This window comes from Indicator indicator, chromosome 1 (assembly GCF_027791375.1).
Source record: "Indicator indicator isolate 239-I01 chromosome 1, UM_Iind_1.1, whole genome shotgun sequence".
Taxonomy (NCBI): Eukaryota; Metazoa; Chordata; class Aves; order Piciformes; family Indicatoridae; genus Indicator; species Indicator indicator.
The window spans coordinates 21,918,967-21,933,065 of NC_072010.1; the positions used below are offsets into that span (position 1 = coordinate 21,918,967).

The 14,099-nt window shown below is 38.8% G+C and overlaps 1 protein-coding gene across 2 annotated transcripts in view; it reads left to right on the plus strand.

The window, feature by feature from the left end:
• The window catches only part of CDK8 (cyclin dependent kinase 8), a 91,903-nt gene that overhangs the window by 40,398 nt on the left and 37,406 nt on the right, over positions 1–14,099 (plus strand). For both annotated transcript variants that reach the window (XM_054381992.1, XM_054382003.1), the window contains exon 4: positions 2,859–2,999. In XM_054381992.1, coding sequence (XP_054237967.1) covers positions 2,859–2,999 — 141 coding nt within the window. The remainder of the gene's footprint in view (positions 1–2,858; positions 3,000–14,099) is intronic.

Here is a 14,099-nt window from a genome sequence, read left to right on the forward strand (position 1 = left end):
TTTCATATATTTGGAAGGAAGGGTGTTTGGTCATAATTAGAAGAGCCTGCTTTAAAATTTAAACATTGGAGATGAAGTAATTTTTTTCAAAAATATATTTCCTTTTACTCTGGTGTTTATAAGATTAACATCTATTGGACTACTTAAAAGAAAAAAAAAAAAGTAGTATTTCCAAGAATTCATAATACCGTGCAGCCTGAAAAGAAAGGTACGTGCCTCAAATTAAATCTGACATGCATTGAGCATTGCTCTCAATGGAACAAGTCATGTACTTACTAACCTTAAAAGATACTAAGAAGGGTCAAAAAAGAAAAGAAAAGTGTAAGAGAGGCCATTTGGAATGAAATGGACATTTTGATGTACGTGTTCATATGAGAATTTTGCAGTACAAATCACGAGTTGGCTTTTCCTCTGCAGGCAGTTTAGACAGACAGCACAAACCATAGTATAGCTATTTTCTGTGGGAAATGGTATTCCATATAGTTGTGAAAAATTCAGTATTTTCCTAAGAGCTGGTGTGTCAGTTTTCCTTCAGTTAAGCTGAGTTGAAGGTATTTTCTCCCAGTTAAATTTGTCTTGGAAGTTCTAATGCTTGCTATTGATGTTTTGTAACCAAAATCAACTTAGAGGAAAAAGGAGTTACCAAACAGCTAAAGTGCTGATGTTCAGAAACAAGCAAAAATGTTGAGGAAATGGAGTGAAGGGTTTTTTCATGTGGAGAAAAAACAAGCCCTTTACTTCATTCCTCATTGCTTCCCCATATTTATGATACTCTAAGCTACAGAAGTTTAAGGATGTTTGATTTTGTGGGGTTTATTGTGTTTTAAAATGTGCTGCAAGGCTTTCTGTTTCGATGATTGTGACTAGAAGTGACCTATCCTCGAGTTTATACCTTTCTACTTTGCTTCATACTTAAGCAAACTCAGTACAGAAGCACTTCTGTTAAAGAAACATTGTCTTGTATATAAGTAACTTAGGGATGACCCTCCTTTTTGACCTTTATGTTTACTTGCCTGTATAAACTCTACGTCTCCCCAGCTATACCAGTTCCTGGTTGTTCACTGTATTTGAATGCAAGAGAATACAGTACTGGACTCCATCTGTGCCCCAGAGAGTTAGCTACAGACCAGTCCTCCTGCACTGAGCATATCTAGCACAGCAGGTCTGAAACAAGCCTGGGAAAAGGGCACAGGGTGTATGTGGTGGGTCAAAATTCGTTCTCCCCCCCCCCAACATTAACTCTACCAGACTAGCTCAGTTTGGAAGTAAATGGAGCTATATTTACAAGCAAAACTACAATCTACAATGGAATGCAATGAATATGTACAAACATACAGTATTTACAGGTATTTACAATTGGCAAAACAGCACAGGTACTCCCCTGGCCAAAAGACCAGGGAAAGTTGCCTCCCTGCCTCCCCCTCCCTAACCCACCCTGTACAAAGGGAAGAGAGAAAGAAGCAGGATAGGTTAATACCAAAACAAAGCGATGCTAACTCCCACAGTATAGTAGAGCAGGAACAAAATATTTGTCTTTCTGCCTGTCTGAAGACATACTTCTCTTTCTTGGTCACTGCACGGAAAATAACATTTGTGCTCACGTCAGTGGAAGTGGGAGGCAAGAGGAGGTGAAACTTGTGTCTCACACTGAGGGACGGTTGTGCTCTTGGTGCTTGGTTGATGGCACAGGGACTGTCACCTGTCCAGCAGTGTTTATCTCTTTTGTGCAGCTCCATTTTTACCTTTTCCTCCCACAAAAGCCAAATGCGACACTTGAAGTATAGGATGCCAGGCTGTATGGAGCTGAGCTGCAGCAAGAGAGAATTTCCCAAAGGGGTCTAGGTAGCTGGGTACCTAATTAACACCTGAAATATGAAAGTTCAGGCATGTGGCAAGAACACGTGATACAAGTTTGGTGTCAAGTTTTAGATGGAGGAGATAAGGGCTGTATTGATGATCACAAAAGGGTGAACCATTACAGAAGAGAGAATGCACGCTAAGTTATTTCTAGAAATCACTTCTCTCAAAAGGAGACAAATACAGAAGTGGTTACCATGACCATGACACACCTTATGCTATTGAAGTTAGTGTCACCTGGGACTCAAGTGCTGAGACAACATACCCTTTTGGACTGCTCGCTGTTGCTAGATGTCATTGCCTGTGTATACACTTAAAACTGGTAAAGTTCCTTTCTGTGTCTGGCTTGGTGGCTGACTTCCAGATGGACAGATTTATGGCTTTGTTCTGTCAGTAGCTTTTGTTTTCAGAGTAGTGTGCTTTAAATAAACTAGAAGCCCAGGCTTATCCTTTCTTTAAGTGTTTGAAACTCCCAACACAGTTTGCAAGAATTTCTGTCTGGGATTAGGTGCTGGATTTTGCAGTGTCGTTATTACTCTAGGAGAAAACCTAGAAGTAAAATGATTTAGCAGTTAGGTAATGCACTTTTATATCACAGAATCATTGCTGTAATATGCAAGATATCAGCCTTTGTTAACAAAAAGAACCCCCAAATACTGTTGCTCCTAAACCTCCACCTGCTTTGACAGTTGTATTCAGTTTTGTATTCCTTATCCCACTGTGGGAGAGCATGAGTGGCTGTGTGGGGCTTAGCTGCCCACCAAGGTTAAACCACAGCCACAATCAAATTACTGTTTGAGACGTTTACTTGGGACAGCAATCACTTGACCTCATACAGTATTAACTTTCTTGTGCTTCAGGTGCACATTTCTAGCTTTGAAAATGAATGATGAAAGCTCAAAAAAAAGGCTGTGTAAGGAATTGCTGGCAATCTTTTTGTGTGATGCCATAGATCAAAATGTTACCCTTTTTTTATATTTATTTCTTTTTCCCCTTTGCAGCACATAATCAAGTTTCACAGGGCTTCTAAAGCAAACAAGAAACCAGTTCAGTTACCTCGGGGAATGGTGAAGTCACTGTTGTATCAGATCCTAGATGGTATTCACTACCTGCATGCTAACTGGGTGTTACACAGGGATTTGGTAAGTGGATCTGCAATGGGTTTTAGTACTGGGATGACATTCGAGGGCAAGGATTGTTTTTTATGAAAAAATTGCTGGGAAACAATTCTTTGTGCTAAAGGCATGTATTAATAAATACGTATTTTTATGCTGCAGTCAGCCTTGATTAGTAGAGAGAATTTTTAAAAGCTGGCTATTATCTGATATGCTTGTGACAGCCAAGTGTATCAGATGCCTGTTTTCTTTGATTTTTCTAAATAAACTGTTTTTAAGTGTTCATTTTAAATAACAGGCATGTTGAGGTACAGAAAATGCCTGTGGTAGTATCACTGCAGACAAGATGAATAACTAAATACAGCATATGTGTAAGTGGGGGAGAGGATGACTGGCTATTAAAAACTCTTAACAAAATAAGAATTCCCTGAAATTACCAGTCCTACTTATGAAAGTAACTTTTTTGAAGGTAATTTTCTTCTCCTAATGCTTAAAATCTATCAGAAGTATAGCCATGCCAACTTTTTAAGTATTCTGCTAATACACTACAGTTTGGATAAACATTATTGTAAGCGAAACATTTTGAACCTGAGTTAGTGTTTCTTAACCAGCAAGCACTATTAATTTGTAATTGGTGAACCTAACCAATTCTTATGTGTTTGAACTATGCCTATAGCTGGTTGGGCTGGTTCTGTCATCTTAAAATTAGGTGGTTTTCCTGACCCAGTTGTCTGTAGCTCTTATTCTTACAAGTCAATTGAAAAAGAAGGGGAAAAAATCTATCCGAGTGTGATACTGTCTACATATAATGTTTTTAATTACTGACATTTCATTAGTGCATGCGCATATCGTTAGTTTGACCTTTAATTCCCATGAGTCAGTATTACCAGTGGTATTCTGTGCGTGGTGCAGTGAGGCTGACTTCCTTATTCCTCTTCTAGAGTCACTGTTTTGTCCTTGAAATAGCTTTCATAGTGTTCCTGGAAATGTAGACAATGCCCAGTAAATGCTTTTACAGAGTGCCAGTCTCTGTTTAAACTGATGGGAAAAGATTTGTCTTTGATAAATAACATTTGCAGGGATGAAACACAATGAAGCTTTCCTTTATTAAAATAATTGTATGGCTGTTGTTTCTAATTTGCTGCTGTTTAAGAAATGGAACAAAAGCGTAAGCGCCGAGGGAGAAAGTCAAAAAGGTTGTGGTGGTTTTATCACAACTGGAGCAAAACACAATGTAGAAATGCATTGTGCATATTACTAATTAGACACATTTTGTTTAAAAAATAAACAAAAGGTCTTTCTCTAATGTTCTGCCTGCAATGTTACTCTTTAGTATGTTTTTAAGAGGCATACAGAAAACAAATGACCTGTCATCAAATATGTAGTTTTTTCTAATGTTTTACTTTCTACAGTTTCAGATAATTTGTGAACGTAAGCATAATTGAGTTTAAAAAGAAAACCGTGTGTGGTGTTAACTGGATGGCTCAGGAGATTGGTAATTTATTACAGAGCCTTTCACATCTAGGTCTGTAGCACAAATACAGTTTAAGTTGGCAACTGTGGAAAAACTATTAGCATGTCATTTTCTGACCTATGTGAAATGAGTTGGTGGTCTCAGTCCAGCATGAAGTTTTCTTCCAGCAGAAAAACCACCTTCACAATTGGCTATCTCTTGATAATCTGACGAGAAAACCAAAAGCTTGAGGCAGAGATTGAGAGTGGTCTTCCCACTGGAACCTTGTCAAGCCATGGTGGTGAGAATCTTACAAAAGCTGTGCAGGGGCTGCCTGTGCTGCCTTGTCCTTGGGAACCTTCTGGTTTGTCATTTTTAAACCGTCAGTTTGAGCTAAATTTTGGAGGCATGTGTTTCATGCAACAGATAAGAAAGAATTTTATCTGCCAGATACTTTCTTCCTTTTATCAGGATCTCTGGGAATAACCTGAGTAACAGAAGAGATTCTCCCTGGTGCTTTATCTTAGCAAGACAGGGAAATATTGGTGCAAAGTTACACTTACAAGTTGGGGCTTCAGTAGCATGGATATTCTGATCCAGAGCAAAATAACTGACATTAATGCTTGTTCTTAGATGTGGGTTTCTGTTCCAGGCTACCTGTAGTATTAGTCTTCAGGAATATTGGTGGTTAAATCCTCTTTTTTAACTGTTTACTGGATGGTTGGTCAGATTTATTGTGTTTGTGTATGTTTTCCTAGATTTATATGTGTAGAGATACACACAGAGCTGCTTATGTAATATGCTTACTTTCGTTTCATATACTGGGTATTGTAAGAGTGATGGTGTTTGGGGGAGTGTAAGGAAGCTAAAGAATATAGTTCTTTGGCAGCAAAAACTCTTCTTTGCTACACCTCTTGCATAGGATAAGAATTTTTTAAAGGGTGAGAAAGCTCATTTTTTGGGAAGGAAGTTATATTCTATCTAAGTGCAATTTTCTGATTATGGGTTTTGTATTTTTTAAGATTTCTCCATGAAGTTAGCTTTTAAGTAGGTAATTAGTATTTTGGAATTTTTTTTTTTAGATCTTGATGCCTGTAATCAGAAACAAAATACGATGAAGTAACTTATTTCTTGCCCGCATTCTCAGGCCAGGCAGTGAAACTTAAAAAAATCACAGACTGAATTGAGGAATCTTGTTTCACAGTAGAATTGAGGAATCTTGTTTCATGTAAGTCTAGTTTTAAGTGAATGTATTCTATATGAAACAGCAAAAACTGTAGGAAGAAAATAATTGTCTGTTGTGTTATTTTCTAGTCATAGTTTGTCTTTTATGGAGGAAATTAATACAAATCTTAGCAATAACATAACTATTTAAATAGTTAACTCCTTTTTTCTTTTACTGGTTACATGAAAGCAAATTCACCGTTTTCAGCAGAGCAAGGGAGATGTTGATTGTATTTATTATCTTTGAATACTCCTATGCTTGAGTAGTTAGCTTTTCTGTAAGTCTTTGAAACATACCAGCAACATTTTTCGACAAGTAAATGCCAGTTGTAAAAATTTCTGATTTGACTTGCATAGTCTTTAGTTTTTCTACGTTTTGTGACTGAAAGCAATTGAAAGCAGATTGTTCATTCATCCTCTGACTGTAGCAGGAAGGAAATAAGGACACTTCATGTAATCACTGCCAAATGCATTATAGTTTTAGTGATGTTTTGAGTTTAGTTATCAAGCATGCTTGACACATACTGCATTTTGCTGACTTCTTTTCCTAGCAGTTTTCCCACTTTCTGATACTCAGCTACTGTATTTCTTCCTTTACTCCAAGTTCTTATTCCACACGAAAAATTGCTGTAAGCAGAAGATCTGCTATAGATCTGTTCTCATCAATCTGCAATAGGAACAGTGAGAGAAAAGAGAGCATGGGCTTTGTAGTGTGCTTGGAAGGTTTCTTCAAGTCATGGGTGCATGATACAGCTTTGCATGGTGCAGCAACTTCTCTGCCATGCCTCTTAGCATTTAAAAGTGCATCTTTATTTAATACTAGTTTGTAGTAGTCATGTTTACAGTCAGGATCCTGTCTTAGCTAAGAGAGGAGCACTTCTTCGCTGGCTTTCTGTGGTGACTGTAAGATGAGTTTCCAATTTAGATAGTTTGAGTGCAAAATCTGTTGTTAAAGTGCTTGTGTGGTACAGCAATGCGATATTACCCCAAGACCTAAGTCATCCCCCCCTAAAAAGGCAAAAAAAACCCCACTCCCCCCCTGAAAAAAAAAAAACAAACCCAAACACAAAAAAAACTCCCACAAACAAACAGAACAACACACGAAACAAACAAACAAAAACCCCGAAGGATATCTCACAGCTCTTGTGGTACTGCTGCTGAGACACTCTGAACATGTTTTGTACCCAAATTTTCAGACTGAATTCCCTGGCTTATTTTTTTGTGCATAGTGTGAGTGGGTGCTGAACAGATGAATTGCCACTTGGTATACCAGGTATGGAAATAAGCTACATAGTGCCAGATTCCTGCTTTTCATTTCCCTCTTTATCTCTTGCCAAGGAATGACAGTGTCTTAGCCTTTATCAGTAATATCCATGTTCTAGGTAGTCTGGGACTGTATCACTGTGGATGTGATTATTTGTGAACTAGTGCTACCAGAGTGTGCAGCTCAGCTAAACTCTTGCTGTGGAATGAGCACTGTTTTTTAATAAGCTTTCAGGTGAATGAGCTTTAATACAGTTGAAATGTAGGTTTCTGGGAGCTGAACTCTTCCCAAGGATACCTGCTGCCAGATTTGGGATTAGCAGGAACATAAAAGATGCTCTTTTAACAATAAATGAGGAGAGGCCACTGCCAGGGTGGTTTTTAGTAGACAATATCTTAATTGCTTTACAGGCTCTGGCTGTGAATCAGTAAGTATGTCTTTTAAACAGAGTAAAGTATGTGGAACATTTACCCTGCCAATTTACCATTTTCCATATTAGATATCTTGAATCCAAGGATGTCTCTCTCAATATTTAAGAATTACTTGCTCTAGCACTTACAAAACTGGGGTCATTTTAAGAAATGAACCTAATTAATTAAGAATGAGTTTTAGGGAAAGCTGTGCGCATTACTGGAAAGAAGTTAGCATGTTTTAAAATAAGGGCAAGTCTTCTATCCTATTTAAGTATGTAAAAAGATAGGAGTCATTTTTTCCCAGAAGGTGATTTGCTTTCAAAACGAGAAAAAAGGCAAACACCTCAATCACTGTTTTGGTTGCCAGCTGTTGTATTTCCCAAGGTTTTCGTTTCCAAGGTGTTTTTCATTGTGTGCTTTCATGAGATCACAAAAGAACAATGTGTCTGGCAGAACCTTGTTTTCTTGCATAGGCTGTAATAACCTGCTTTCCTGTAAGTTTTATTTACTGTAGTTCTGAACATTCTATAGGTAAAATAACATGATCTGGTCTTATTTAATGCTCCTATTTACAGGGAGCATGACTGCTCCCTTTCCTGCTTTACTGAGCATTTTTTAATGATCTTAGATCAAACTTTCAAAGCAGTAATTGAAGAGTAGAAATGGTTAGAAGAGGCTATCAGACTATGTATTCAATGCTTAAGCCAGTGACTTAAAAAAAAACAACCAACCAACCAAACAAAGAAAAAACCCAACAAAATCAGTAAATCAACCCCTATCAAAATCCCAAACTAACTTCCCTTCTTTTTGTGTGTGGTTTTAGGTGGGGTTTTAATTTTATTTATTTATCTTAAACTGCTGTATGAATGAGAATCCTTTTGGCTTGCTTTCTTTTTGAGCATTATTTTTGGCAATGACATCTTTGGTCATGATTTTGATTGTGTAATGTCTGTCAACTTTGTACAAATGCAGATTTGAAGCTAGGAGTATAGATTGTATTGCTACAGTACCATCAGCCTTCCAGTCAGAAATGCAGAAAGCATCTCTTTGAATTCACCATGGAGAATCCTGTAGGGATCTAGAAAATCATTTGCTCCACATAAGCAAATCATTGAGGCCACTCTCTTTAAAAGGTCATAGCAATCAAAGGAGATTTGTGAGGAGCAAAAAGCAAATGTCACTCCATTCTTCAAGAAGGGAAGGAAGGGTGCTATGGGAAATTACATGCCAGTCACTCTTGCCTTGATCACTGGGAAGGTGATGGATCAAATCCTTCTGGAAGCCATTTCAAAACATTTGGAAGACATGAAGGTGATTGGGAGCAGTCAACATGGATTTATGAAGGGGAAATCATGTTTAGCCAACCTGAAAGCTTTCAGTGACTAGCTTGGATTAGGGAAGAGCAGTGAGTGTTGCATACTTGAGTAAGGCTTTCAACACTGCATCCCGTAACATCCTTGTAGACAAATTGGTGAACAGTGAACAGTGCACTGTGTATTGAAAACTGGCCAAATTGATGGGCTCAGAGGACTGCGCTCAGTGCCACAAAGTTCCGCTGGATACCAGTCACTAGTGGAGTATCCCAAAGGCTGGTACTTGGTTCAGTGCTGTTTAACCTGGACAATGGAACGCAGCACGCCCTCAACAAGTTGGCAGATGATTTACACTGCTGCCTTCCAATCTCAGTCATTCTGTGAATATATCTCAACCATTTGATCCGTTATGAAAAATTAAATTACTACTTTTTCAAATCTAAAATTCAGCTCAAGACAAATCAATAAGAGGAGAAGCTGGGGCAGTATTGGGAGTAGTGGGAGCAGGTGTGTTAAAAGAACATGAAATATCAAAGAGCTCATACAGAATAAGGAACAATGTGAAGAAAGCAGAAAAGTACAAAATACTTGCAGCTAAGGAGGAAATTTTTGCAATATATCTTGACAGCAGCATAATGAGTGGGAGGATATGGTGCCATTTTCTTTTCATGAGGGGAAAAAAAAAGGTGATATATACCCAAAAGTTTTGGAAGCTGTGTAGTTGTAAAATGAAGGATGTATTTCTATTGGATCATCAAATTGTAACCAACTTCGGGTATGAAACACTTCTGTAACTGCAAAACTGTTTTTATTTTTCTAATAGCAGAAGTCCTGCCTGAATTAGGGCCAGTACTGAGACCAATGTTGTTTAACATCTTTATCAGTGATATGGGCAGTGGAATCGAATGCACTTTCAGCAAGTTTGCAGATGACACCAAGCCGTGTGGCCCAGTTGACGTGCTGGAGGGAAGGGATGCCATCGTTCAACAAGACCAGGTTCAAGGTCCTACACCTGGGTCAGGGCAGTCCCAAGCACAAATATGGGCTGGATGAGGAGTGGCTCGAGAGCAGTCCTGAGGAGAAGGACTTGGAGTGTTGGTTAAAAAGTCAACATAAGACGTTGATGTGTGCTTGCAGCTCAGAAGGCCAACCATATCCTGGGCTGCATCAAAAGTGTGACCAGCAGGATGAGTTAGGTGATTCTCTCTTTACTTTGCTCTTGTGAGACCCCACCTGGAGTACTGTATCCAGTTCAGGTTCCCCCAACAGAAGGAGGGCATTGAATTATTGTAGTGGGTTGAAAGGAGAGCCACAAAGATGATCAGAGGACTGGAGTACCTCTATTACAGGCATGTGCTGAGAGAGCTGGGATGGTTCAGCCTGAAAAAGAGAAAGCTTTGTGCAGACCTTATAGCAGTGTTCCAGTACCTGAAGGGAGCCTACAAGAAAGCTGGGAAGGGATTTTTTAGAAGGGCTTGTAGTGACAGTTCAAGACAGAATGGCTTTAAGCTTGAGGATGGTAGATTTAGACTGGATATTAGAAAGAAAAGGGTGGTGAGGCACTGAAACAGGTTGCCCAGGGAGGTCAAGGATGCCCCCTTCATGAAGGTGTTCGAGGCCAGTTTGAGCAATGTGATTTAGTGAAAGATGTCCCTGCTCATGGGGGGTTTGAAACTAAGATAATATTTAAGGTCTCTTTTGACCCAAACTATTCTAGAATTCTATGACACTTCGGGGTTACAAGTATGTTTTGGTGGGCAGACTCTACTAGATTTCTTTCTTTGCTGTAGCTTTAAGCTTGGGGGTTTGTGTGTTATTAGGCTGGTTTTTCACACGCTGGCTTTGCAAGATGGCCAGATACTGATTATGGTGTTGGAAAGAGTAATCCTTCACTGTTTGCAGGTTAGCTCAGTCATCTCAATGCATCGACGTGCAGTAAACTGCATCTGCATACGAGAGTTATCTCAGACAAATGCAAAAAGAGGTAAGACTTGTATAGAGGAAAGGTGTTCTAGGAACTTCAGATCTAATTCCCATTGTAAAGCTAACAAGCTGTACTATTGAGACAGGAAAAGAATCAACATAACTTTTGGGTTTGACATGAAAGAGGTGTGGAGAACCAGGAGTTCTTTGATCGTAAATGTGTCTTTGAAATAAGCTTAGTCAATAAAAACCCTGTAGTAAGGTTTAGTAAAAACCCTAGAGTATGATTTTAGAGACACTTAGATGCAGTTTGCAGTTTAGGATTGTTTTGGGGTTTTTTAGTACTTAATACCTTGTTAAGGTTGTAGTGAAGTTACCACTGTGTAAAATGCTGTGGAAGGTAGGAATATGAGTGGTGGAAAATACAGGAAATAGCCTGCATCAGAAAGCAAATGCAGTGATCTGTATGAATGATCTATACTCACAATATAGAGAAGTTGAAAAGATAAGCAAGCAGTCTTTTGAGCAACTTTAAATCCGAGCAGCTTCAAAGCAGCCTGTGAAAAATTCACCTTGTAAAAAGGGCACCCTTATGCCATATAAAAGCTTGGTCTATTTCAACTCCCAACTTTATCTGACTTGCTCTGAGTATGAGTGACACAAAACCTTTGGGGTGTTTTTTCAAATAGTGTGTTCTGTGTACAAAGGAGATAAACAAGGAAACACAAATCCCAGTCAAACACTGGAAAGTGGATAGTTTTAATTGTGTAGGCTTTTCATCTTTTCTGTTTTTTCTTTATCCAGAACAGGAAGAGTTCTATATTATTCAATACAAGTAGGGTGATGTGAAAGTCAGAGTACTAGTTAAATGAAAACCAGAAGTGAAATAGAGCTGTTAAGCAAAATGACACGAGCTACCTCAAACGTATGCAAACCAAAGAGTAGATAGGGCAGTTTTTTTCTTTTCTGTGTAACTATTTTTAAGTATGAGATTGCAGCACAGCTGAACGCCTGGCAACCTGGGGAAGCTGCTTCAACAAAATGAGTGAGTGAAAATGGTACTCGGTGGTTTCAAAATCTTCTCTTATGAGGCAGAACTCTAAATTGAAAAAGGAGATACAACTCTATTTGGAATAACATAGCACCTAAAAAACAAACCCAAAAACACATACACACACACAAAAACAAAACCGAAAAACCGAACAAGCAAACAAAAAAACTCCCAAACAAAAACCCCCCAAAGAAACAAAACCAAAACAAAACAGACCCAACCTAACAAAATTTCTGTGCACACTCTCCTCTTGCCTTTGATCCTGCTCTGATGTGTACACAGCATCCAAAGTCCTATGGACAGTCTGACCTGTGGACAGAGTAATCTCTTGTGTAGCAAAATCCACAAGAAATATGTTTCTGCAAGACTGTTTATTTTAATTTATTATGTTTGCTATTGTGTTTTTGGATGATATCTTAATGATACTTGACATGTTAGATTTTCCTGCTAAAATCATGTTTTCACTTACAATACCTACCTTTCCTTCCTTGGAGACTTAGTATAGAAGGTCACATCCTTCAGCTTGTCCTGATGTGTTCATTTTTAGGGAGCAGGAGAGTTGGCCTGAAAAGTGTAATTAATTTTCTTTTTCTTCCAGTGAAAGTGTTAGAAAGCCTCTGTATGAGGCCATGTACAGACTTTAAGTTACATTGCCCCGAATTGGCAATAATTGAGTGACAGCAAGGGAAAGAAATTCTTGGAGTGTGTTCAGAGCATAAAAAATGTAATAGTGAGGCCAACAGCTTTCATCAGGCTGAAACAGAGATAAAATATCATGATAGTAACTAGCAGAAGGGCTCCCTGGCATAGATATGGCATCCTATCCTATCCAAATACTTTCTGTACTTCTAAAAAATTTTTGAGCATGTGTGCTTGGTAAGTTAGGTTTTTGTTTTTCTTTGGCTGTTACTAGTAATTTTAATGAGAATTGTATTTAGATGTTTGGGTTTTTTTTAACAGCTCTGAGATCTTTATAAGATGGTAATTAACAGGATGTATTAAATTAAAATGTATTCCCTTAATTTTCCAGTGCTTTTCACATTTTTTTTTTGTTTGGTTGGTTTTTGTTAATTAAAAGAATGGCTGTCAGACATGGCGAGTTCTGTGGAGCCAGTGTTGTCACTAGTATTTATTGTGGTCTTTAATGATAATTTATTTCCAAGCAGCAAATCAGTTGATAAATGCAATAAAAGTTATCTTAATTGTGAATACACATCTCTGAATTCAAGGAAATAAATTATCTTCAGAAAAGTGCTGATACTGTCATTTGGATATGGTTTTATTGACGCTTTCATTGTGCTGGAGTACTGTCTAGCATTTAAATAATCAGTTTTGTTCAAAGTGGAAAAAATGCTATTATTGTATTTAACCAAAAATGTCAGTTCCAATTCCTTAGATTGCAGTTGGGGAGCATCCCACCCTTGGTAATAAGCAAATGTGATTGCTTGGAGATCAACAAGACTGTTAAAACAGGTGTACCTTAATAAGCAGCTCCACTGCTGTCCCAGGGGCTGTATGGGATAGTGGATTATGCAACACCCACAATGGTAACAGATACTCCTCTGCTAAGGCTCTGAAGTGTCTGTATACCAACGCAAGAAGCATGGGGAATAAGCAGGATGAACTGGAAACCTGGGTGCAGTCGCAGGGTTATGATCTTGTCGCAGTTACAGAGATGTGGTGGGACAGCTCCCATGACTGGAATGAGGTTATGGATGGCTGTGTTCTTTTCAGGAAGGGCAGGCTGACAAGGCGAGGTGGTGGAGTTGCTCTATGTGAATAAGCAGCTGGAATGTGTTGAGCTCAACCCAGAGGGAGATGATAAAAGTATTGACAGCTTATGGGTGAGAGTGAAGGGACAAACAAACACGGATGATACGGTCATGGGTGTTTACTACAGACCACTGAACCAGGAAGAAACTACTGATGAGGATTTACAGGCAGCTGCAAGTAGCATCAAGATCAAGTGCCCTGGTGCTTGTGGGTGACTTGAACCACTCAGATATTAGTTGGAAAGATGACACAGCCAAGCACAAACAGTCTAAAAGGTTCCTGCAGTGCATTGATGACAACTTTTTCCTGCAAGTAGTTGAAGAACCAACAAGGAGAAGTGCAGTGCTGGACCTGATATTAACAAACAAAGAAGGATTGGTTGTAGATGTCAAGGTTGGGAGTAATCTTGGTTGCAGTGACCATGACATGTTAGAATTTAGCATCAATAGCAAAGAAGCAGGGTGATAAGTAAAATTTCAACCCTGGACTTTAAAAGGGCCAACTTTCCCTTCTTCAAGACTCTACTTGGAAATATGCAGTGGACCAGGGCTCTGCAAGGAAGGGGGGCCCAAGAGAGCTGGTTGATGTTCAAACATTACCTCCTCCAAGCTCAAGAGAAATGTATTCCCTTGGGAAAAAAAAAAGTCATGTAAGGCAAGCAGAAGACCTGCATGGATAGTTCCTCCTGGAACTGCATCTCACCAGAGGGGTGA